This window comes from Lineus longissimus, chromosome 11 (assembly GCF_910592395.1).
Source record: "Lineus longissimus chromosome 11, tnLinLong1.2, whole genome shotgun sequence".
Lineage (NCBI taxonomy): Eukaryota > Metazoa > Nemertea > Pilidiophora > Heteronemertea > Lineidae > Lineus > Lineus longissimus.
Genome location: NC_088318.1, coordinates 17,215,998 through 17,239,102, shown reverse-complemented (window position 1 = coordinate 17,239,102; position 23,105 = coordinate 17,215,998). Strand labels below are relative to the sequence as shown.

The 23,105-nt window shown below is 41.6% G+C and overlaps 1 protein-coding gene across 2 annotated transcripts in view; it reads right to left on the bottom strand.

Moving 5' to 3' along the window:
- Positions 1-23,105, bottom strand: part of LOC135495706 (uncharacterized) — a 61,737-nt gene that overhangs the window by 4,650 nt on the left and 33,982 nt on the right. For both annotated transcript variants that reach the window (XM_064784566.1, XM_064784567.1), the window contains exons 3-7: positions 9,800-9,990; positions 9,226-9,412; positions 6,650-6,685; positions 6,370-6,516; positions 200-406 (exon numbers count right to left, since the gene is read on the bottom strand). In XM_064784566.1, the coding sequence (XP_064640636.1) occupies positions 200-406; positions 6,370-6,516; positions 6,650-6,685; positions 9,226-9,412; positions 9,800-9,990 (768 nt within the window). The remainder of the gene's footprint in view (positions 1-199; positions 407-6,369; positions 6,517-6,649; positions 6,686-9,225; positions 9,413-9,799; positions 9,991-23,105) is intronic.

Genomic DNA, 23,105 nt, shown 5'->3' with positions numbered 1-23,105 from the left:
CAAGGTTGATCTAAACTGCCTCAAGCACAATTGATCTTATTATCCAAAGGGGGTTGATCTGACTCCCTAATAAATAATGCGGATTAAGCTTGTCTACGATAACAATGTACCAGGAATTCAGAAATTACTGATAATGGTGTTGCATATAGAGTGGTTCTTGTCTTTGGTAGGGCAGGTTGTAGGGATTAGGTTTACTTACGTTTCGAGCTAAAGAAAGTCCCATACGCCACGACAACTTTTGAACCATAATGAAACTTTCCTTTCAAGCGAATATAGAGACCTGACTTTGATGTGTAGCCATTGGTGTTCTGCGTCTTGAGGCTGGCGCTGTCTGTCAACGTACCAAGGAGGTCGGTCACCGACGTCTCACCACCCCGGATATCTATGACACTCTTGGCGGCACGGACTGAAACAAAAAACACAACAGATATAAGTTATTTCTGAGTCAAAATGCTTGCGAATACCTACCGGTATTTTTGAGACGAGACCAGCTGCAGTGCCATCGAACAGGTATGGCGAGGTTTACAGAGAAGTGACACTGTCACCGGTCTTGTTACACATTTCACAATCACAAGTGGACAAGTAATTTTCAAAGTGCTGACATGTGACAACGTGACTTCACGGTAAACTCATCATGTTTCCACTCAGTACATTACAACAATAGCCACCATTATTTATATTTATAGCCATATCAATGCCACCCCATCTTTTTACGGTCATGGTCCTTTTATCTTAGGAACATTTGTTGCATTTTGATGACACTGTTGTAATTGATCAGCTTGCATTCCTCTGTGACGGCGGAAATCACGCACCTCGCTTGTGGTCTGAACAAACGCGCCAAGAGTTTAATATCCTGAACCGAAGAGAGAAAGAAAACTTGTTGCCATATTTTCATCGTGTTGCATCAGATACATTTGCTAATCAATGTTTTTGCTTCAAAGTAAAGGCGTTTTTGCATAATGTTTGATGGTAGTGAAACAGAGGCACTGATTGGCTTCTGATCTACATTCTGCTGTCAGTCTTTCTTAAAGAAAAAAACACCACATATAAGTGAGTAGCGGGTTATATATACATATATTTGTAAGGTAAAGAAAAACTCGGTCTCTAAAGTCTGGAGGTCCGGAGTCCGTGAGCGCTGACAGTCTAGTGGCGCGGCCCACGGATAGATCGAGAGGGCGGGCGTTGGGGTTCCACCGACGGGGCTCGTGTTGGCAAAATGATGAGAGAGATGAGAAAGGCACAGCCAGGCCGAATCAGTCCTGGCTGCTCCACCGTGTTGACAACATGATGAGAGATGGGACGGTCCCGGTCACAGCCAGGCCGAATCAGTTTAGCCAGAGAGCTAATACCGCTTATTCAAGAACAAACGGACCTCAATTGGCATCTGCTTGAGGAAGATGCGTCCGGTGTCCTTTGTCGAGGCGGAGTCACCAATGTATACAGGGGGATTAAGGACCGAGTCAGGAAGCTGGCTGACTTTATAAAGTAAAACAAGACATAGTCACAGTTCAGGCCATAAGTAACATCCCTAATCATGTGTAACGGGGGCAAATTTTAATGGCTGAAGTGGTGTAGCCAGCGCATGTCCCCTCATCTTTTAAAAGGTTTTGATATTATTTTTAACTGCCAGGAAAATTAGGCGTAATTTTATCACCAATGCCAGGATACTCCACTCCCTTGAGCCCAGGATCTACCCTCACAAAAAAAATGTTGCATTGCAGATTCTCCGATGATCTTGCAACAGGTATTCGCTGGAGCAGAAGATCTGAGTTGAGTCATCGCTCGTGATCTTGAACTCGCATCAAGCAGCTGGTATCCTTGCTGTACCATTTGCAAAAGTTGACGAATTCTCCCACTTCGCAACAGGTATTTGTTCAAGCAGAAAATCTCAGTTGAGTCATCGGTGGCGATCATGATCTGGCCCTGAGCCGTTGGCATTGATGCTGATCTGGCCTTGAGCAGATGACACTGATGTAATTACACTTGAAGCAGGTGACAGTCACAGCTCGTGGGAAAGTATTGGAGATTTGGTACCAAATCTTTGTTGCGTCTGCACTGCATTGGGTTGAAATCCCTTAAGTTGCGAGACACACGGCAAGACATGCAGGCAAAAGCAGTTGTCTAAATCTTCTGCCATCACATCCAATCTGATAACATCAATACCGTCTGCACAAGGCCATATTAGATGACAGCACGATGAATCAATCTTGTCGACAGAGATCTTCTGCTCTTCGAATATTTGTTGCAGAATCATTTCAATGACGACTTTTCTGGCTTCCTTTCTTTCAAGCTGAAAATTGACGTCATACTGGGCTGGGACGAGGTGCAAAGGCCGGTGGAAGAGTCAAATCTTATCCGTAAATGTCCAGGTGGACAGAGATGGCGAGAGCGGCCAATGCACCATATCATGTGACTGTGACGTGAATGATCTGAACTGACGTTGATGTTTGACTACACGTTGCAGGATGACTCAGCGGAGAGCCCCCTGAATAAAGAATCTCCCTTGAGGGTGCGATGTGAAGCGACACAGCCAAGTTTGTACTGAGACTTGCAACAGGTGGCCAGGGAGATGTGCTGACTGTCAACTCAAAGCGTGAATCATCGACGATCATCTTTCTACAGTAAGACATAACAGTGGTGCATGTTTGGCAAGAACATGCTAAATGTCTGACCATGAAATAGCTAGGCCGGGGACGTCTTAGCACCACTGTCTTGACAGGCATCGCCTTCTCTTTCCCTTATTACAAACTGTGCTGCCAATGGCAGCATCACTGCGATAGTAGTTTGATACAGTTCTGATCTCTTTTGAATGAAATTGACATCGGTTGGTAGCTCAACTTTTTCAATGGATTTACGGCACAAACACCTAATCGCCAGTGGCCAACTCTCTCATTACCTCAATCTTTCAACATGTCCGACAATTCCATTTTGGGATGAAAAGGAAAGGGTTATTTAATACCTATCCTGGCCTTCTGGCATGAATTGCATCTCCAGCTGAAGATTTTTTGAATCAATTTGTAAATTGAAGTTTCTTGCTGATCGCTGAATCTAATAGTCGTCTACTCCCCGCGATTACATCAACACCGTCTGCTCAAGGCTCATCCCACCATGACTCAGCACATTTCTTCCACTCCGGTGAAAACTTGTTGCCAAATCATTTCAATTTGGAAGTCGTCGTATTCGCTTTTTGCAGTTCATTCAAGTGTTAGAAAGATGAAAGATGAAACAGAAAAAGGGTTTAACCGGCAGTTTGTTACTCATCCTTGGACTAAACGATGGAGTACCAGTGACTGCTAAGCCCAAACGAACTGTTCAATTACTTTCATGTTAGCCAAAAGAACTTGCTCTAGGCAACTACACAAAATTAAATCCGTGAATTGGAAGAGGTTTTCCTATTCCTGGCCATCTGTCATGCCGACAATAAAGGGAAATACAACACAAATACATGTACATGCTCCGTGGCCTCTGAACAGTGCATTACCAAAGCAATACAAGGCCACGAGGCCTCTGATCATGGTGGACTTCAAACAGGGCAAAGCAAACATCTATTTCTCTGGCGAATAGTTCTTCAGCAAAGGTCTGTGGCCTCAGAATAGTGCAATAACCATGTTCAAACAACATCTTGCTAATAATAAAGCCAGAGTCGATTGCCTTTTCGTCTTCAAGACGTCGCACAATTTTAAGAATGATTGACCCACACTTGTGGCGGTAAAGTGCCACTTGGCGGTCCATGTGTCAATGTTTACAGCGATAATATGAACATATATTGCATTAACCCATGAAGAGATGTGGCGGGGTCTACTGTTATGATGTCTAGCTCATAGTGTGAACATTGTTGGTTTGATACTCAACACCGACACACCGCTTTGAGGCCTCAGGCAAGTCACTTTTCTCTGACAGGCATTACCTTTAAATGAGATGTTAAACCGAGATTCCTTGTACATTGCGTCTATGCACAGGCAAGCAAGAGTTGGTGATGGACTTTCCCTCTTCCTGGTTGAAGAAAAGATCACCAGGCCAATGATCTTACATTGTGGACGGCCGCCCTGGCATGCGTCAATTGCTAACTACATATACCCCTTCATCTCTTCCCTCAGCTAATCGTAGCTCCCCAAGTACATTTGACTCAAATTGATAACATTTCGAATAAGTGCAGCAGGGAATCAGATAAATGGTATTGATTGGCCGACGCAGCATCCCCGCATCAAAGTTTCAAGACGTTCCAATATCTCATCACTTGGGTGGATGCGGGAAATCGTTTCACAGGTGATTCCACAGATCTCTCTTTAGATCTGTTCAAGGCTTTTGATCCCGAAACGATTGAGGTATGCGGAGGAAATAAGGGAACACTTTAATGCAATATATTTCAACCAATATCAGCCCATTCACGCAGGAAGTGGCTTTTTACATCTAATGGTTAAACTTCCTCAGCCAAGAAAAAGGGGTCTATCACAAGCTACTCATATTCCTCACTTGGGCGAGTATTTCTCTTTCACTGGCATTGGCACTGTCGGTAAATACTACAAGTTGAGTTGAGTCGTTCAATGGGTATGGCAATTGGAATATAGTTCCACAGTCTACCTCGAGACGTCTGCCTTTCCCACCGACCAAGCCAGGAATCAACTGCTCATACCTGAACAAATCAGCCAAGTAGAGGTCAACCATTAAGGTGACATTATTGACAATCTATCGAGTAACATGACTACAGTCAGAATATTCAACCAAATCGGATATCCACTTCCCCGAGACCCCAGCTACAAAAGTCCATCTCGGTTTGCCAATATCGCTGCATTGTCCAAGCACTTATTGGGCAATTCTTAGTTATAGAGTCCAACAAGACATGTTATTATGGAGTATCCTATTTCCAAACAGCCGCGGACAAACGCATTAGCTGAAATTGGCCAAATCGGCCCAATCATTTGTGGAAATATTGTCGGACGGAACAGGATATTGAATCTTATTTGACGAGGACGGAAGTGAAATTATCGAGATCAAATTTGTTGCTGCGATATTGTTGAGTTGGTTGATATACTGTCTGGTCTTGGACAAGGCATATCGATGCTGGTTAAGTGCATATATAGCCTCAGCCCATGTCAACAAATAATGGTCTTTTTAGAAGAGAAAAAGGTCAAACCTGACTGTAAAAGCAGGTGGAATGATGGACTACTAATACCCCAATCAATCTGTTTATTCCAAGTCCAACATGACAGTGACCGATACCAATTCTGTATCTTACGCCAGATTACACGTTACATTTAAGGTCAATGGCCAGGCTAACTTAGCGGGTAATAGTTAATCAAGGAAAGCTAATTACTGATTGGCATCGGGAGAGGAAGATATTTTTCATGTTGGCTTCATTGGTAATTGGTATCTATATAAGAAGGAGACGTAACTTGGAGAAATGATCGCCATATACAACTGTCGTATTCTACGCCGTCCCTCAAAATTGAAATTTTTGACATATGCCATATGCCACTACGACAACCCTTAAAGGTATTGGTCCCAGCCTCATCGTCATAAACCCCGGGCTGGATCTCGCCTCTGATCCAATTTACGTATATTCGCCTCGCAGACGGTCATCAAGAAGTCAAGAAGCCGTCGCGTAACATTGACGTTTTTCATCAATGAATCTGCGGGATTGACCGGAGCTCCCTCGGACTATTTACACGATGATTAAGATGTTTGTCGTCGGCAGATTGTCGCCGTGATATCGTTGTGTAATCTTGTCATCGGTGAATTGCATAACAAATAGTACAGTTACAGGTTGTGTCCGGGTGATGAATTATTTGAGAATCTCTCACCCCCTGACCCAATCAATTCACATTGCTTCTGAGTCAGATTATCCTTTTTTCAATCAGTAAATGACGTTTACGAAAATATTGGAACATGTAGAATGCAGTCATTGTTCAGTTTAGCAACCGATATTTCCAGACTTTTTGAAAACCCCGCAGATTATAGTAATACTGGAAATAAAGAGTGAGAGATAAAGACCCAGATGTTCTGTTGCATGATATGAAACCGCTCTCAATGTATCGACGGTTATTGATCAGTTAAAGCGTCCTCCTATAAATGCCATTAAATATAGATACACGATCCGATCCAATCACAATAGCCACCATGGAGAAATCTCTGTTCTTCTTGCCACAATCATATCCAATATCTTGTAGCTATCTCGTACAATATGACATTTGTGACTTGATACGGTGAGATTAGGCGACCAGATCACGCACTATAATCTACTTCAGGAAATGTCTACAATCGTGCAGTACGACATAGGCTACGGTAGTTCATGAGTGGAATACGGATACAGCTGAGTTTTGGCAGACCGACACTCGTTTTGTACTGTAAACCTCTTGTACTTGTACTTACATTTATTATGCTGTACTATTTCAACCTTGGCATAAGCCTGGGCTCCAGGGGGCGGTCTCAGCACCCATAAACAATCGTAATACTCGCTGTCCTGAGCTAGATTTTGGAGGAGGATGAAGCCGCCCTGTGATTTTAATCGCGGACATTCTGAAAAAAGAAAAAGGTCATGATTAGAATTCTTGGGTAACTCTTTATTTTGAAGGAATTCTCATTGCCTAAGGATTTCATTTCAATTGTGTAGTTGTGCCTGTGGTCAACCCTTAAGTGCGATTCGACATACCTGTGACTGGCTTCTCCAACCAAGCATTCGGGGGATCTGTAATGTAAATAAAACATGAAAAGCGTGGTTTCAAAAAAATATGAACACATGACTACATCGACATGACTGTACAACCTGGATGTGCATGATTTCGGCCGACTGTCAATCGATTGTGCTTTTGGAGCAGACAATTGAAAACATTTCTGCAGCCATTCCTTCATCTTATCGTACAAACAAATCGTTATTTTTCCACATCAAAATGATGCTTAAAGCTCAACTGCTCTCCACAACATCCATGTCAGATACAAAACAGGCCTGTATCTCGAGGGAGACCTCCATTGACATTGTTGCTCATGAGAAAAACTATCGCCATTTCGTGGCACTCCTCGGCTCTTCAAACCAAGTGTTTGATTTGCAGTCTGCTCTTGTAGTGATCTACATTATTTCTTCAGAGATGCCACAAACATCTTTCTAGTGACAGCAACCTTATTGATTTGTTCCAAGAACGAGAAATAGCTCATCAAAAAACGCAAGCCCGAGACAATTGTGTCTTGTAGTTGTTCAGAGCTGTTTGAATGTCGTTCTGTTTTGCATCTGACATGGCATATGACATGGTGTTGTTCTGAAAGATATGAAATGACTTTTTCTCCGAAGACGTTGAGGTTTTCATTATTGCTACTTGAACAACTAAAGATGAGTTTTGCCAACAAAGAGTGGTGAAAGCCTGTTGCTCTTTTACTGTCAAGCTAATTGAAAATTTGAGACTTTAATGAGTTTGTGGTGTCTTTTTCATCAGCTATATGGGTTTTGAAAAAGTAACCACACAATTGCTAGCTTCTAATTTTTACAATATTTCATCCATTTTGAAGGCAAGATGGATATGACTATACCATGAATGTGAATGTGAGTTTGGATATCATTGCTTTCCTAGAATCAGCCAACATTAACCACTAATTTCATCAGCGTGCTTTTAATTAGGAGTTATAGGCAACAAAAGTGTCTGAAACATTTTCAAAACACACAGTACAAAATGTCAGGGCGAACACCATTCAATATTTCATAACTTCCGCTCCATTTCATGACATTATTGGAAAATGTTTCACTCGTCACATCACAAGGCAGCCATGGCATGGTTCTAGATGTTCTTTTGTTGATTTGCGTTATCAGTGGATACCCTCTATTTCCTCCTGTTCGACCCAAGTATTTGTCAATTACTTTGGTAAACAAAATGCGCTGTTGAGTAGCAGTAGTCGAAGACAAGGATGTTTCAGAGGAAGTTGACTTGCAAGACTTTTGTTTTCAAGATAATGGGACCAGCAATTCCGAACTTCCATTTTGGCTCTTCAGAAATTCCAACTTGGTTCTTCCTGGTAATGGCTGACATGTGACAAAAAGGTGTTGGTAGGCGAGACTAGAAGTTCGAAGAGGTGGAGAAAGTGACAGGACCGCAACCGCCTCCTCCTGACATGCCTGACTAAGCCTAATTCCCTCAAAGTAATCATTATTAACTGTTGTATGACATATTTTTACATGTAGAGTGGCAAATAGGCATGCAATACGGTAAATCAACTGCACAGCCTGCACTTGCTGGAGTCAACCTCCAGATGACTAGGTCGGACAGCTATCACTGGTCACATAGATGACCAGTGAAGATCAGAACTGCTGCAGCCTTAGTATTGACTAAGCTCAACAACAAGTACTGCCACAACCTTAGCAACAACTCGCACAAGTACATCATCTGATACTCTCATAAATATCAATAAGAGATAGACTATGAGAACTAATTAGGTAATTAAAAGTCATCAGGAGGCACGATTGATCTGAATGAGTCATCTATATATGAACCCCACCAACAGTTAGCTTGCGGATGATAAAGATAATCCCGTAAACTTTGAGCAACAGGTCTGACCTTGAAATGACCTTGGGAATGTTACGCAGTTCTCAAGAAGGAAGCCACGGTAGTGTACGGAACTGATAAAGTTAAGGAGGAGGACTTCGAGCTAAAGGTGATGACTGACACTGCGCTATTGTGAGCAAAAGACAACTGCTAAAAGAGCACACCAACAGCCATCAGACCGCTAAACCACAGTTCGACACACCATAGCATGACACGCCAACCCACTATATACCTAGCTTATAATTTCAGGAATAATTCCGCGGGAAAGCAGCTGGCTCAGCTCTGATCCCCTCAGATGATGGTGGTTTTAGCGGGATCAATGTCGCACAGGGTTCCTAATGAACTGCTAAAGGAAACTGATAACAGACTCAACCAAGTTCGGCCCGGAAACGAAGGGTAGATTTTTAGCGTAAGCTTGAGGATTGGTAGAAATCAATGAACAGCTCGTCAAGACTTTTCTTCCGAAGACGTCGATGATTTTGATTGAATATAGATAAGGTCAAACAGATTTTCAGTTTGTAAATTGGCCTGCCATGCATGGTGTTTGGGGTAAGGAGGGTAGGTATTTAACTTTACCATAAAAATCGTGTCTTTGAAGGGAAGTGAGACTTGCCGGCTGACAGGATGACTTGGCAAATCACCGACCACTAGAAACTGCACAACACACATACATGTACATCTCGCTGCGTGTTATACTTACAAGAGACGAATCTGTATTCCGCCCTAAATCCATTATAGTATGTATTTGATTCATCACAGCAGCCTGTACCGAACACGACCCCCAGAACACGCCCCCTGGAGGCAAACGCCACTCTTTGTGCATAGTCTGCGCCACCATTGACTTTTCCCAGCAGTCGACTCGCAAGTAAAGTTTTATCATCATAAACCTGAAAGCAGGAAGAACAAAGGTAAACGTGAATTGCTGAATACTTAGGGGGGGGGGGACTAAGCAGAAGGTAGATTCAAAGTTCAACCTCATGGCTCAATTATAAATCAAAGTCAGTCTTATATCAGCAACGGTAGTGGATATCATCTGACTTTTTTCCCCGGCCTCTCCTGAAATCTTTTAGCAGACCTCAGATGAGCAGCTCAATCAGTGCTGTAAGCTAAGCTTTTCTGACTACTACGTTGACATCTGGTTGGAGTAAGGAATGTAAGGCAAAGAGATCTGCCCAGATTCCCACACCAACTGCGGCGGGGACCTCTTGACCACTAGCCAAGAGTCAAAGCCACTTGTCCACAGCGGCTCCTTTTGACAAAATACTTCTTCTCACCTCTATATAACTGAGTGCATGTATATGAAGGTCATCAAACATCAGCTGAACGAAGCCCTGCGAGTTTGTGTTTTCTATCATATAAATATAGCGGTCGTTATTAATCCTATATTTGGAGGGGAACGACGGAGACTCGATGAAACCATTCGTCACCTGACTGATGTGTGATCCTTGGTATATTTGATGATGTTCTGCAACGATAAGAACAGGTGGAATGCAATATGAGAAAGAAACTTGGAGTACCCTTTCTACGTTACTTCTACATGTACTTGCAGTTCACACCTGTAACGAAGAAAAAGTGATATTGCACAGTTGATAGAGAGGGACGCATCTCTTAAGATCAGGAGTAGATTCGTCTTTACGGAAGTAACAGTAAAAGCATGTCTCAGATGCATTTCTGAATAGATCCCAAAGATGGGATCCCTCGCCAGATTAACACAAACCTGTGAGAATCTTGGTCAAGTTCGTATTGAATGTACCACAAACGGGTCCTTCTAAAATCTACGCAAAACGCAAAACATATATATATAGCAAGTTGCTGCAAAACTCCAATTCCCTTCAACTAGTGAAGGATTGGTTGGGAAATACAATTACCATCACAATAGTGATTATGTCGGGAAAACGTCACAAATCCTTCCTATCTTCAGACAATCGGCTAGCCTCTCATTCAATAACACTATACAAACAGCAAAAACCATCATCCTATTGTGTTTTATCGTCTTAAAAGCTATTCCTATAGTCTCTAATTGTCTATTCTTCTATGTGAAGCAATTACAGCTGAGGCACCTCCGCGGGGTTGGACACGAATCCCTCGGCACGCATCTGACGTAAGATCTCTCAAGGAAGTGTTGTGTCCTCGCGTTTCTCATCACATGAATGACTCGATGGGGATTAAGGCATTTTTTATTGTCTCTACGTATCATACTGTCTCCTCTAATGAATTATGTAGTCTCCGTGATAGGTGGCTAATCTTCTCTCTCTACAATGTACTTTGTATTGCTTCCAGCTTTGATACTATGGATTTTTTGTCGTGAGGGGGAATATTCAGGTCTTCTTCACGCAATATAGTTTACACCCTGTAATACTAGTTAAGTAACCAATATGCTTCTTCTTCAGTGTTTGAGATTGGTTGGTGTGGGGAACAGATTGCCAAAAAAGTGATAACGAATTCGTAAAACACCAGTACTTTAATTTGAGGTTGTACTAGCAGGCCCCATTTTGACCTCCTTCTGACCGATGAAGGCACGGGAAGGGTTAGTCCTATGGTCAAGCAATCAACACATCCTAAGCACATCGAGTCTATTTCCAACAGGAGCAAAGATCGTAGATTAGCGCTCTCGACACCATGGGCATGCTCTAGTAATCCCAGGCCACGGTCTTCGGTCGAGTAATTGCCTGTTTTCTATCCATCAATTCCCTGATGTCCTTGTCAAGGACATTGGATCCAAGGTCAAATGACACGATGAGTCTTTGAAGATTTTCATCCTAAATACTGGTGTGGTAGGAAATTCAGTCCGTAAAATCAAGTGTCCCAGGACAATGGATCCTATTCAATATCTGATGTATTGACGGCACGGGTCTCTTCAAAATCATACCTTGATTCGCAATACAATACAATTGGGAAGGAGAGTCTTTCTATGGGGGACATTTGAAAGTGCCACATTTGATGTCTGGAGTCAACGGTTCTCCTTGGGTTAATCGAGGGTGAAAAAGCTGTTCTGTCAAAGTGTTAAAAGCTGTCCACAGCCTACACATCAAAGTACTCCAGCGCGACGGGAGGATAGGTTAGCGAGTCCGGAGTCCCCATGGTCATCCACAAAGAAACTTAGACGCTACATTAGCAATTGTGACATGTGCTGCTTGATCAATATCCTCTGTTAGCTCGAGCTTTCGATGTTTATCAGGCTAACACGTATGATCGATGGACGTTTGGACAACATTTTGTGTTGACAGAAAACGAACTGAGAAAAAATGTTGCAGGTTGTTAATGGCTTGGAAAGGTACGACTGGGGAATAGAGTTAATAGTTTGGCTTGTATGCAGTATTGTGATCACATTGGTCAGATATGGCACGAGCGGGTGGTGTTGTCAAGAACTTACCAACGTATGATCAGGTCATTGTTTTCGAACAATGGACTTTTAGGAATGAACTAACGTTGAACAATTAACAGTGAACGTTCTCCTTTTTGCTGTAAAGGGATTTGTCCGCAACTGTTGACCAGTTGACTCACATACTCAACAAAAAATGTATGCCTTTGACATTCATGATGGAGAGACACTTATGCGTTTCGCCAGCAAGCCAATTAGGTGATAGTCCATGACTCTTGTGGCAGCTAAATGACCAGGCGGCCCAGTGCAATAATTCATCCCTTAAAGCCAATGTAATGAATATCGCATGTAAAAAACCATGTTTGATGATGAAGCCCATCCGTATGAATTATCCAGTACAACTGATCAGGCCTTCACATGTGTATACAGTTCTGTTACTAGTTCTTTTTTGGACGGGGCAGACAGAAACATTTTGTCTGGTTAGTCTAAGGCAAAGACTTGCATTTCCAGTAAGCATCCCTTGTGAACTGATGGGGTTAACATCGACCACAGAGACGTATCAACACACACGTTGTCCACTTTCAGCCATATCTGTTTCAATGGGATGACTGACAGTCGATTGATCCACGTCATTCTGTCTCAACAGGATCGAGGAAGAAACTTCCTCAGTAATAATCCACATGTCAGCTCTCGGTGCCTTTAAACACTTAACCCGTTTTCCATTACGGGGCAACCTGTTGGACATATCTATCAGGTTGTGAGTGCGTTGAAGAGGTCTTGGCACAAATTACAGTCTGGGTCAAAAGTCACATCCCTTACATATAACAGTGGACACAACACGGAATATATTCTTCCATCCGAAGTACCCTTGAGGGAGGAATCCCAAGACAGATGCTTTGGGGCCAGGGCCCGGCAAAACAACATGGAGAAACAAATTTCATGATCTGTCTCAAGTCAGATTCATCCCAAACATGCAATGTTTCCTTGGGTAATTTCACACTGACGACACTTATGATAATTCGAGTAATCAGTCCAAAATGTAACTAAATATGAGAAAGTCTATTTTGCGAAATTCTTTCTGGTCCATGGCCATTAACAGAGACAGCTTTTTCTATCTTAACATGAACCAAATTACTCGATGAATATTTCATACAAGTACTTATTGAAAGACATACAATTTTAGAAATTGAAAATGTCCATTACAGAAATTGAAGCCATTTCATTTTCTATTTTTTCTCTCACTAAATGTAGTCGATGAAATATATTATAGTTATTGGAAGTGAAATAGGCATTTTTTGTAATGGCCAGGATTTTTTTTGGAGAACTTTTACATGTATGATGACGATCAGCAATACAGCTACGTTCCACCAATTTCGGCATATATCTTGTAAATTACTCAAAATTTGAAATTCTGGTCAATAGAAACCCATGGTCCTGTCAGCATGAAACCCAAAATCGATATGTCCGATAATCCTCTACTTAATCCCCGATCAACAATACAGGGATATGTTGAACAACGGCTTGAGATAAGCGGCCAAAGGATTTTACACCCTCGAGAATGTTCTACTCATACAAGTATGGCCAATAAAAGGTGATTTTATCGACTACACACTGAAGTGGTCTCATTAAAGCAAGTAATTGATTTTGGCCACAGATAAGTGGCTGATGAACTTAAAATTCAGAAGGCGTTCGCGTCATCAGAGTGTGGAGACAAAATACCTTTAACCCCCAATATTTGTCTCAACTCACTCAGGGACTGTCATGGCTTGTGCGGTGACAGCACATGTCTTGTATTGGAATATCATCTCAGAAGTCTCGCTGCCACATATAGTGTTGCAATGTCTCGTGACATGATTTACAGTATGGTGTATTTTCATGAGTAGGAAAAAGGTAGAAGCATAGAAAATTGTCACACAAATTTAAGACTGAAAAATCCTTTCGAAAGCTCTTGGCCGGCACTTTCTGGTGTTGCTATTTGTATCAATGTTGAGTAGTGTGAAATTTTTCAAAGCAGCCCCAATCCGTAAAGCATTACTTAAAGAAAAACTGCAATGTCTCAATAAAAGGTGTTCACCTCATCAGGGAAGCCGTAACAGTCTACGCAAATAACGACTGTATCCGCCAATAGGTAATACTATGGCCAATTACGAGGGACCTTTCATTTAGTGAATCGTATGCCGGATCACCTACAGATGGCCTGATTTGGCCGAGACAAGCCGGCGAAATAGGGGGATTAGGGCGCCGGTCAATAATCGGGTCAAGCAGCTGATGGGGATCTGATGTGATGGTATTAAGTGCTTGTTAGACCAGCACTCTCATGAGATCTGCTCGAACGAAAGAATGTATCTCTTCTCCTTTGGTCCAGGAATGCAAGCAGAGGGTCTTGGTCCACCTTGTCTATGGTGTTACATGTAGAACTGTGGCTCTGACCAGCATATACACACTTGAAAGGATGACATGAAACTTGCCTAATCAACTCGCCATCTTGACAATGTCATGCAGTGGCAACGTAACTTCACTTGAGCATGGTGATGTTGTGGTCTGCGAAAGCTGGACTTATAGTAAAGGGTCAGAATTCAGGCAATCCATAATGTCTTTCAAAACCACACCGTGATAGAGAAGTTCAAGTCATTTCAAGTTAGTTTCAGCCACACTACTCAACATGGTAGAGAGCTCTAGGTCAAGTTTAAAGTCAGTTTCAACCATGTTTCTCTCGGATGAGTAAAGCTTCTAAACATATGTTTTCTGCAGTGTCCCAAAAAAATGCCAGCATCTGCTGAAAACTGGTTCATGTTTTCAGGTGTGGTGAGAAAAGAAAAGAAAACATCACTCAGTCGGCACTTTCTTCACCTTGTGTGGTTAGACTAAACTGACTGTTGATAAAAGCGCTGAAATTGATACATTGCAGGATAAAGTATCTATATGAAAAGGTATCCAGAGATCTCAACCGGTGCAGCTTACAGCTTTGACTGCATACAAACATTACCAAAACGGTCTAAGTCAGTTTTACTCATTAAGTTACCAATGTGCCATCAAAGCATTTAGCATTCTCGACAGATGCTGTTTAGAGGTGTCACAGGATGACAGGTTAATTTGCCATAATGATGCCAAAAATCAACCAATCAAAATGCAACGTTTACGAACGGCAGGGAGACGGATCAGAGATGCCGTTCATCCCGCTCACGTGATGACTCAACAACTTATAATGATCCCTCCACGTGATATTCCTTGCGGTCGGAATAATCAACGTAAACTTGGGTGACACGACCTGCCAGGGATTTCCTCGCAATCGGAGTCGAGGGACCATTAGCGACACTGAATAAATATCCAGGACTATTAGAATCTCGGTTTATCATTTCAAAGTTAGCATGACTCATCTTGGTAAACGAAATCACAAAATGGCAAACTACGGTCAACATGATTGACTTCAACCTGACTTGAACAATACTTGTGTACATGTTTTGTACAATTCGTATTCATGATTCTCGTTAGATTGACGTGAAATGACAACTGGGCTGTTGGCTGCACAGAACCTCTTGGGTCCGTCTGCTCAAACTGAACCTAGTTCCATGGGGACTTAATCAATGTTCCCATTCAGAAGCTGATGCAAAAATGAATCGAAGTGCACTTAGGGATGAGGTCGCAAACTGACCACTTGAGTTCGTTTCAGCAAGACCTTACAAAAGTCCATGTACATTGATCAATATAAAATCAGCAAAATGTACTTCTGATTTTTGCATTTTAAGACTGATTACAGAAACTTTCTAGGCGACTGAACGCAAATATATGAAAATGGACCAAGAAGATCAGAGTTCAAAATATCACTGTGACTGACACAGGCTATCAAAGAATCACTTAAGAAGGATTCAAGGACCCCAAAATGAGGTGTCCAAGGAAGTTAAGTGTCTGAAGTCATTCAGTGACATCAAGACATGGCCGTATCTTCATCAAATAATGCGGCAGTGTCCAGAGCAAATGAAAAGGACTGAAGTATATGTAATGATGCAGCGCCTAAAATTGTCATCGTTACTTGTATTCATCCCATGATATTACTCCCACGACGGCTACCCCAAAGACTGCATCCGCCATATTAATCACGAAACCCAGTCGCAACCTGACTAACGAGGCCATTAATTAATTGAGGCATTAAGTCGCATTATATCCGACTCCAAGCCGATCGGTTGCAAAACTGCTGCATAATATCTCAAAAAACAAATTTATCTTAATCACTTCCAAACAAAACTGCTCCTGAATATTTAAAATGTTTTTTTCTGCCGACACGAGGGTAAGAGCCGTAGACATAATGGTCTTAGGTGTTTGACAGTGAGTCAGTCAGCAATTTCGAGAAGTCTCAAATTTCTTGAAGAGCTTTTCAAGTAGTTCGTGCCCAAAATCGTTGTTTAACAGGGCTTGAGAAGAGTTGCTCAAAGGTTTGAACAAAAACAGTAGCTGTCTAGCTCTGGACTCTAATTTGACTGGTGAGTGTTTAAATGAAACAAAAGCATAAGTTGATAAGTTGATAAATTGACATGCTGAGTTGGACATTATGATTCACTTCAATATATTGGTCATGTTTAATCTTCTATATCTTGAGGTGATATTTGTAAATCCACTTTGAGAACAATATTACTTAGCACACTCCCCTAAATCCTTTTGATATTAACGAATTTATTTATTTAACTTGGTGTTAAGAGCTTTGAGTGGTCTCAAGTTTTTTTTAAATACTCCATATACGAAATCTGTTTAAAAGTGTCACTATAATGACAGTATTAAAGTGCGATTAATGCGTCAAACAATTAAAAATTCAAATATTGTGCAAATGTACCTGTTTCAAGTTCCTGTTTTGACTATGTTTAGTCAGATTCGGAGTGGGAGAGAAGTTTTTGCAAGGTTTTTATCTGACCTTTTGAAAGATATTTACATATGAAGGTTGCAAGCACCAATCCAGAGAGAAGGTACAGCACCCACATCACACCCTTAAACCCTGAAACATCAACAAACACGAAAGATGACTACCGTGCAATCCCTCGATGACGTTTGCAAGGATATCTTACTTTTTACGACCAATTTCTCATCAAGAATTGCCCATCCTTATTGGGTTAAGATGTCTGTATGGTATACCAGTCAACACTGGATCGATATATACTTATCAAAGCGAATAAACAAGCAATTTCATCCGAATCCGAATGACAAATATCCGAATGGTCAAAAGTTATCAATCCGAGAACTTGTGTCAAAATAATACATTTTGATCAACAGGAATCCTGTGATATAAATGTGTCGACAGCGGACTAAGTTATCCTAAATGATCTATAGCCACGAAGATAACAGAGTAAGCGATATTTGATGGGAATTTTGACAATGATGGATGATTTATTGAAATGTTACTGATGAAGTAGTAGGATTGCTCTTTAGTCATTGGCTGGAATTCGTTTTAGAAAATTTGAAAATAATGATAAAATTAAGCCAGTTTCAACTATGAATTTTATATTTGGACTCATGATTTCCATTGAAAACAAGAAAGTGCAAAATGAGGTATTCTGCGATCCATCCATTGGTCTCTCTGTGCCCTAGCCCTGTTTTGACCACATCATCTCTCATGTATCTTCCCTCGCCCCCTCCCCCGGTCGGTGCACCATCACATTAACAACATAGACATCCTTGGCAACACTGTGTAGAAATCATGTTGCATTTTTAATGCGAGACACACTGTATAATTGCATTCACTCGGGGTCTCTCTTTTGACCATATATCACAATTACACACAAACTAATTATTCCTTTGTCTATAACCAAACATCAAACAACACTTAGTAATACAGTAAATGTGATTAGAAGCATGATTCATAGCTCTGTAATGAGTATCAGAAAAGAGTGTCTATTCTTGGCTAATATTCACGAAGACCATCTGTTTTTGATGATAAAATCATTAAAAATTTGTTAACTTCTCATTACATATTGCAGGAGCAGCAGCATTTTTCGTCGATTACTCACTTTTTTAATCGTCTTTCAATCAACAATTCTATGATGGAGTAAAAAGCATAGCAGCAGTGACAAAGTATAGCAGCACACTATCAGTAACAAAGCATAGCAGCGCACTATCAGTAACAAAGCATAGCAGCGCACTATCAGTAACAAAGCATAGCAGCACACTATCTGTGACAAAGCATAGCAGCACACTATTGTTGACAAAGCATAGCATCACACTATTGTTGACAAAGTATAGCAGCACACTATCAGTAACAAAGCATAGCAGCGCACTATCAGTAACAAAGCATAGCAGCACACTATCTGTGACAAAGCATAGCAGCACACTATTGTTGACAAAGCATAGCATCACACTATTGTTGACAAAGCATAGCAGCACACTATCAGTAACAAAGCATAGCAGCACACTATCCGTGACAAAGCATAGCATCACACTATTGTTGACAAAGCATAGCACCATACTATCAGTAACAAAGCATAGCAGCACACTATTGTTGACAAAGCATAGCAGCACACTATCAGTAACAAAGCATAGCAGCACACTATCATTGACAAATCATAGCACCACACTATCAGTAACAAAGCATAGCAGCACACTATCATTGACAAAGCATAGCAGCACACTATCATTGACAAAGCATAGCACCACACTATCAGTAACAAAGCATAGCAGCGCACTATCATTGACAAAGCATAGCAGAACACTATCAGTGACAAAGCATGACAGCACGGGGCCGACATTATCGATCAATGCACAATACGAAGAATGGCGAATTCCACGAACTTCACGCAACCAGAGACATGGGGACACTATTGACAGAACCAGATTGCGAAGTCAAACACCCGACCACTTCACCTCGCAGCACAATCAACAGCAAACTTTGATCACTTGAATCTTAATTACTCGGGGACGAAAAAGTTAGAAATTAAACAAAAAATTGATGAAGCGTTCTTAACGATCGATTCACGAAAGGCGCAGTAAGACGTGAAAATATGATATTGAGGGATGGGACCGGAACAATTTGACTCGTCCACAACAATAGGTCGGAAATGAGTTTTCCTCATGACTAAAACTATAAGTACTTGGTCTCTAGTGATGTTTACATGTACATGTAGGGATCTCATCAGAGGACTTGACATCTTGCTTAAGTGCTTTCAATATCACTTACAGAAATGATTTGTACATTTTTGTGCGTAGATGCATCGCCGCGTTTGTTGACCTATACTATACGACCAGAGGCAAAGAGGCGGTGGGTTCAGGGATAGAGATCACATTATAGGGCCGTTTAGACGACGCGAAAAAATCCGGATGCGTCCCGAATCCGGATTAATTTTTCGTCGTGTAAACGCAAAAAGATCCGGATCAATGTGGTTGCATCCGGACTAAAAAGGTACCATCGCCTTGGGTGGTTTTAATCCGGATTCATCCAGATTCGATCCGAATGCGGTCTTTTCGCCTGTCGTCTAAACGGCCCTTATATTTCAGTACTTCGAGCATCGATTCTTCTAAAAGTAACATTCGATTGGCTGTGATAGTGTACTACGCCTTCAAACTGAGAGAGACAATATGCAGAAGGGTCAATTTGGTAATCTTCGTCATTTAGTCTATGTAAACCCTGCCTAAAAGGATGACATGCAGCAACCTTAGTCAACTTCAATAGATCCAGTATAGATATTATGCTGTAAAGTAAGGTCGAGGAACAGCTGACGTCAAATGGCGTATTCATCAAAACTCTTTGATGTGTCCAATATGATCGGATGCGCGTGATTGGTGTGGCACTATTGACCAATCATGTCAAAGAGGCAAGCAATATCGGGTTGGTTTTATCACGTTTTTGTAAGCAAAAGGCGTCGGTGATTTTGATAGTAAGTGAGCACGTATGGTGACAATAGGAGAGCATGCTTTGATATCTGTTGATCAATGAAAGGAAACTACTACCCACAGTTAAGGGATGTATTCCACTTTCCTGTAACTTTTCCAGCTACAATTGCCAAGGAAAAGATAACTGTGAGTTAGAATTTATCGTCTGTGAAAATGGTGAAATACATCACCTCTGTAGTTGGTTAAACCAAAAATATATAAGCTCGCCTTCCATATTTTCGGTAGTGGCTATGGTAAGAAGTGTTTCCTCTTCTCATTGACATTGCCTACCTACCACACCCCCTCAACAAGTTAGCTGTCACGATCCCTTTTAGCCGTCTAATGCTAACGCCTGTTGACCAGACATTCTATCGATTCCCCTTAAGGTTAAATGTTCCACGTCTCTCGACTCTAATTATTCTCAAGATATTCCATAAACGCTAATTGACCACCGATTTCCGTCTCAATCATGTCGCGTTACTGCCATTGCATGACATCGGATCATAATCGATGGTGAAGTTGGTTCGTTACACTTCGTGTTTGTGTAAGCCGCAGGACGCAGGTTTCTTTTACCATTGACGACTGATAAAAGCATAGATGCATTTAGTATACCCATAACTTATATTGGTGACTTCCTCAGTTATGTATGTTGTTAAAGATTGTACCAGTACCGGTATGATTCTATACATGTTTTGTTTCGTAAGAGCATGAATTTGCAATCTAACAATAACACCTCTGGTTGATATGCATGTATGTAATAACTCTGTCATGCAATAAAGCTGGTCGAGGCGGGTCTATGATCAGTTAAGGCTTTCCCCTGAGCAGATCTGGCAAGATCTTTTTTAGATACGGTAGCTCTTGAACTAAAGTAATGCCAATACATCTAGACTACATCCAGTGATATGAGCGCAAATTCTGAAGTTGTTAGCTTTCTGAAATAATCGCCAATTAAACTATAGTGCAAGGCAGTAAGCAGTAAATTCATTCTGCAACTTGTGATGCTGGTGATGGAGTGACTTAATGAATGGTATACTACAATTGATGCTGCCCTCATTAAAGTCAATGGGAATGCAACCAGTGGTTCGACTGCTTTAGTTCAACCTGAAGTGGATGGGTTTGGAGCATAATGGCTCATTAGGAATTTGTACAAAACTTTTCAAGAGAAAACGTCCATTGGGTTCTTTGATGTTGATGGAAAATACTGCTCGAAACTGTGAATTGCAAATGAAATTTGCCACCAGGCCTCATGGAGTCAGGACTCGGATAAGTTTGTTTCGTCATAAGTGCAGAGCGGTACCGAATGCTGGAGGTAGTTGAAAGATAGGTGAGGATAAAGAATCAGCTCGTAGAACATACTTGCACAAGGTCATAAGTAGGCCGACCCATCCAGAAATTGAAACAATGACCTTTCGGAGCAAACGGGCTGGCACTACGAGACCACGCCACTTCTCTGAACTATCTAATCACAACTAAACCTGTCAATACATTTTTATTTTTGAACCGATTCTTCCATGATATAGTTCATTAAGCACGCTATAGAAACCGCAATAGAAACCCAATTTTGACAACTTGACAGTAATCCAATACATTTAAGTCCAAACGACGATAACGCCCGCAACCCAAACTCTCATGTGCCGCTGTTGCCCCAATGCATTGTGGAGCTGCCCCGATGTCATCGGATTTCAATTTCTGCGATCCATCTGTGAGGAGAGTTTCGGAAACCGTTATGTTCGCTGATATATGCTTTTAAATAATTCACTATCCATCGCATTGGGTCTTTCATTGACTATTGATTCCCGGTCCCTTCGTTCGCACCATAGTACAGTAACACATTGAGCTAACGGCAGTGTGATGCTAGCAACGGAACTTGTAAAATTCACAACATTTTCCTTTAACTCGTAACATTTATGTTGAAGGGACATGAATTGTTTAAGCGTTGACGGCTGTGGGATGAACTGTGAAAATTGTACGGTAGGGTACAAAGTAAATCTATGATGTTAGGGAGGTCCTACTGTAATTGATTTTGACCTTGCAAACTGGCTAAATATCAAGTACATGTATTTCTCTAAAGTTTGGTGATTTGGTATGATAATCGACTTGGCCCTGTGACCTGGCGAACGTCAATCCCTTGTCCAGTAGAGTTACATTAACTTGTCACCCGCTGTAACTAAATAACTGGTGATCCTTGCTGACTTCAGACAACAATGTCACCTCTAATGAGGACGAATGCTGTCAGAGAAATGCCACAAGTCACGAAGAAACCACTGGTAAATTGGGATTTATTGTTCCCAGTTTATAGTTTTGGCCAGGGCTCCCGGAGTCAGCCGCAGGAGTTGGAGACGTTAGCACGTTTGTGGTTCTGTCGTGAATGATTTTCTCTTGAGGAATTGATCCAGAGTAGAGGCTTGGGGGAATTTCTAAGAAGTGTTTGAGGCGATGAGATAAGTATCGCAGTGAGTTGCCAACCGTTGATCAGAAAGTTGTGGTTTAACACTTACAGATTGATGGACCATGCTGCCAAAATCATCACCAAGCATTTATGTTAAATTCTTACCTTTCAGCATTCAAATTTAGAAATCTTACCTAGAAAACTGAAGACAGGAGATTTAAGACATAAGGATAGGGAAGTAGAAACGGCAGTGAAAGCACTTCTTTTCACTGCGCTTAAAATACTAGTACTACAAGGAGTTGCTGTAGTGATGTGGCTCGGACTCTCGACTGACGGCCAAGAGGTTCCTGGTTCATTTCCCACTCTCGGCGTGAAACTCTAGGGAGGTTTCTTTGTCTAACTTGCTTTACTCCAACCAGGTATATGAATGGGTACCGATCGAAAATGCTCAGATTACAGCGCTGATTGAGCAGCTCAGCTCATCTGAGGTCTGAGATTTCCAGCAATGGTATTGTCTTCAGTATGGCAGAATGTGTAAAGTGTTTCTCAACTAGGGAAACGTTTGAAGTAACAATACAAACCAAGTCAAGAATTACCTTGTGATGGATTGTCAGACGAAAGAAAAGTCTAAACTCCCGAGACAAATTTATAAAATATGGATAGTACATCTGGGAGCCTAACCTTTGATCCCACCGTGGTTGGGCAACCCAGCAGGAATTCGCTGATTGGTACCTCGTTGGAGGCATGCCAATCACCAAATATCTCGGGGCCGAATTAACAATATCTGGAAACAGAAGAAAATGCTATCAGGTTTTTTATTACCCGTGAGGTTTTGTTACGCTGTGCTATGCCGGGCTTGAAGTAAGCTGCGTATGGATTACCTGTTTACTGTTGAGGGCCTGTTAGGCTAACTTTACATAGAGTTCACACTTTTTCATGTAAGGTCACGATCACATAGAGTTCACGTTTTCACATATGATGTGTCACTGTTCACTTTTCATGTGTGACACGAAGAACAAAC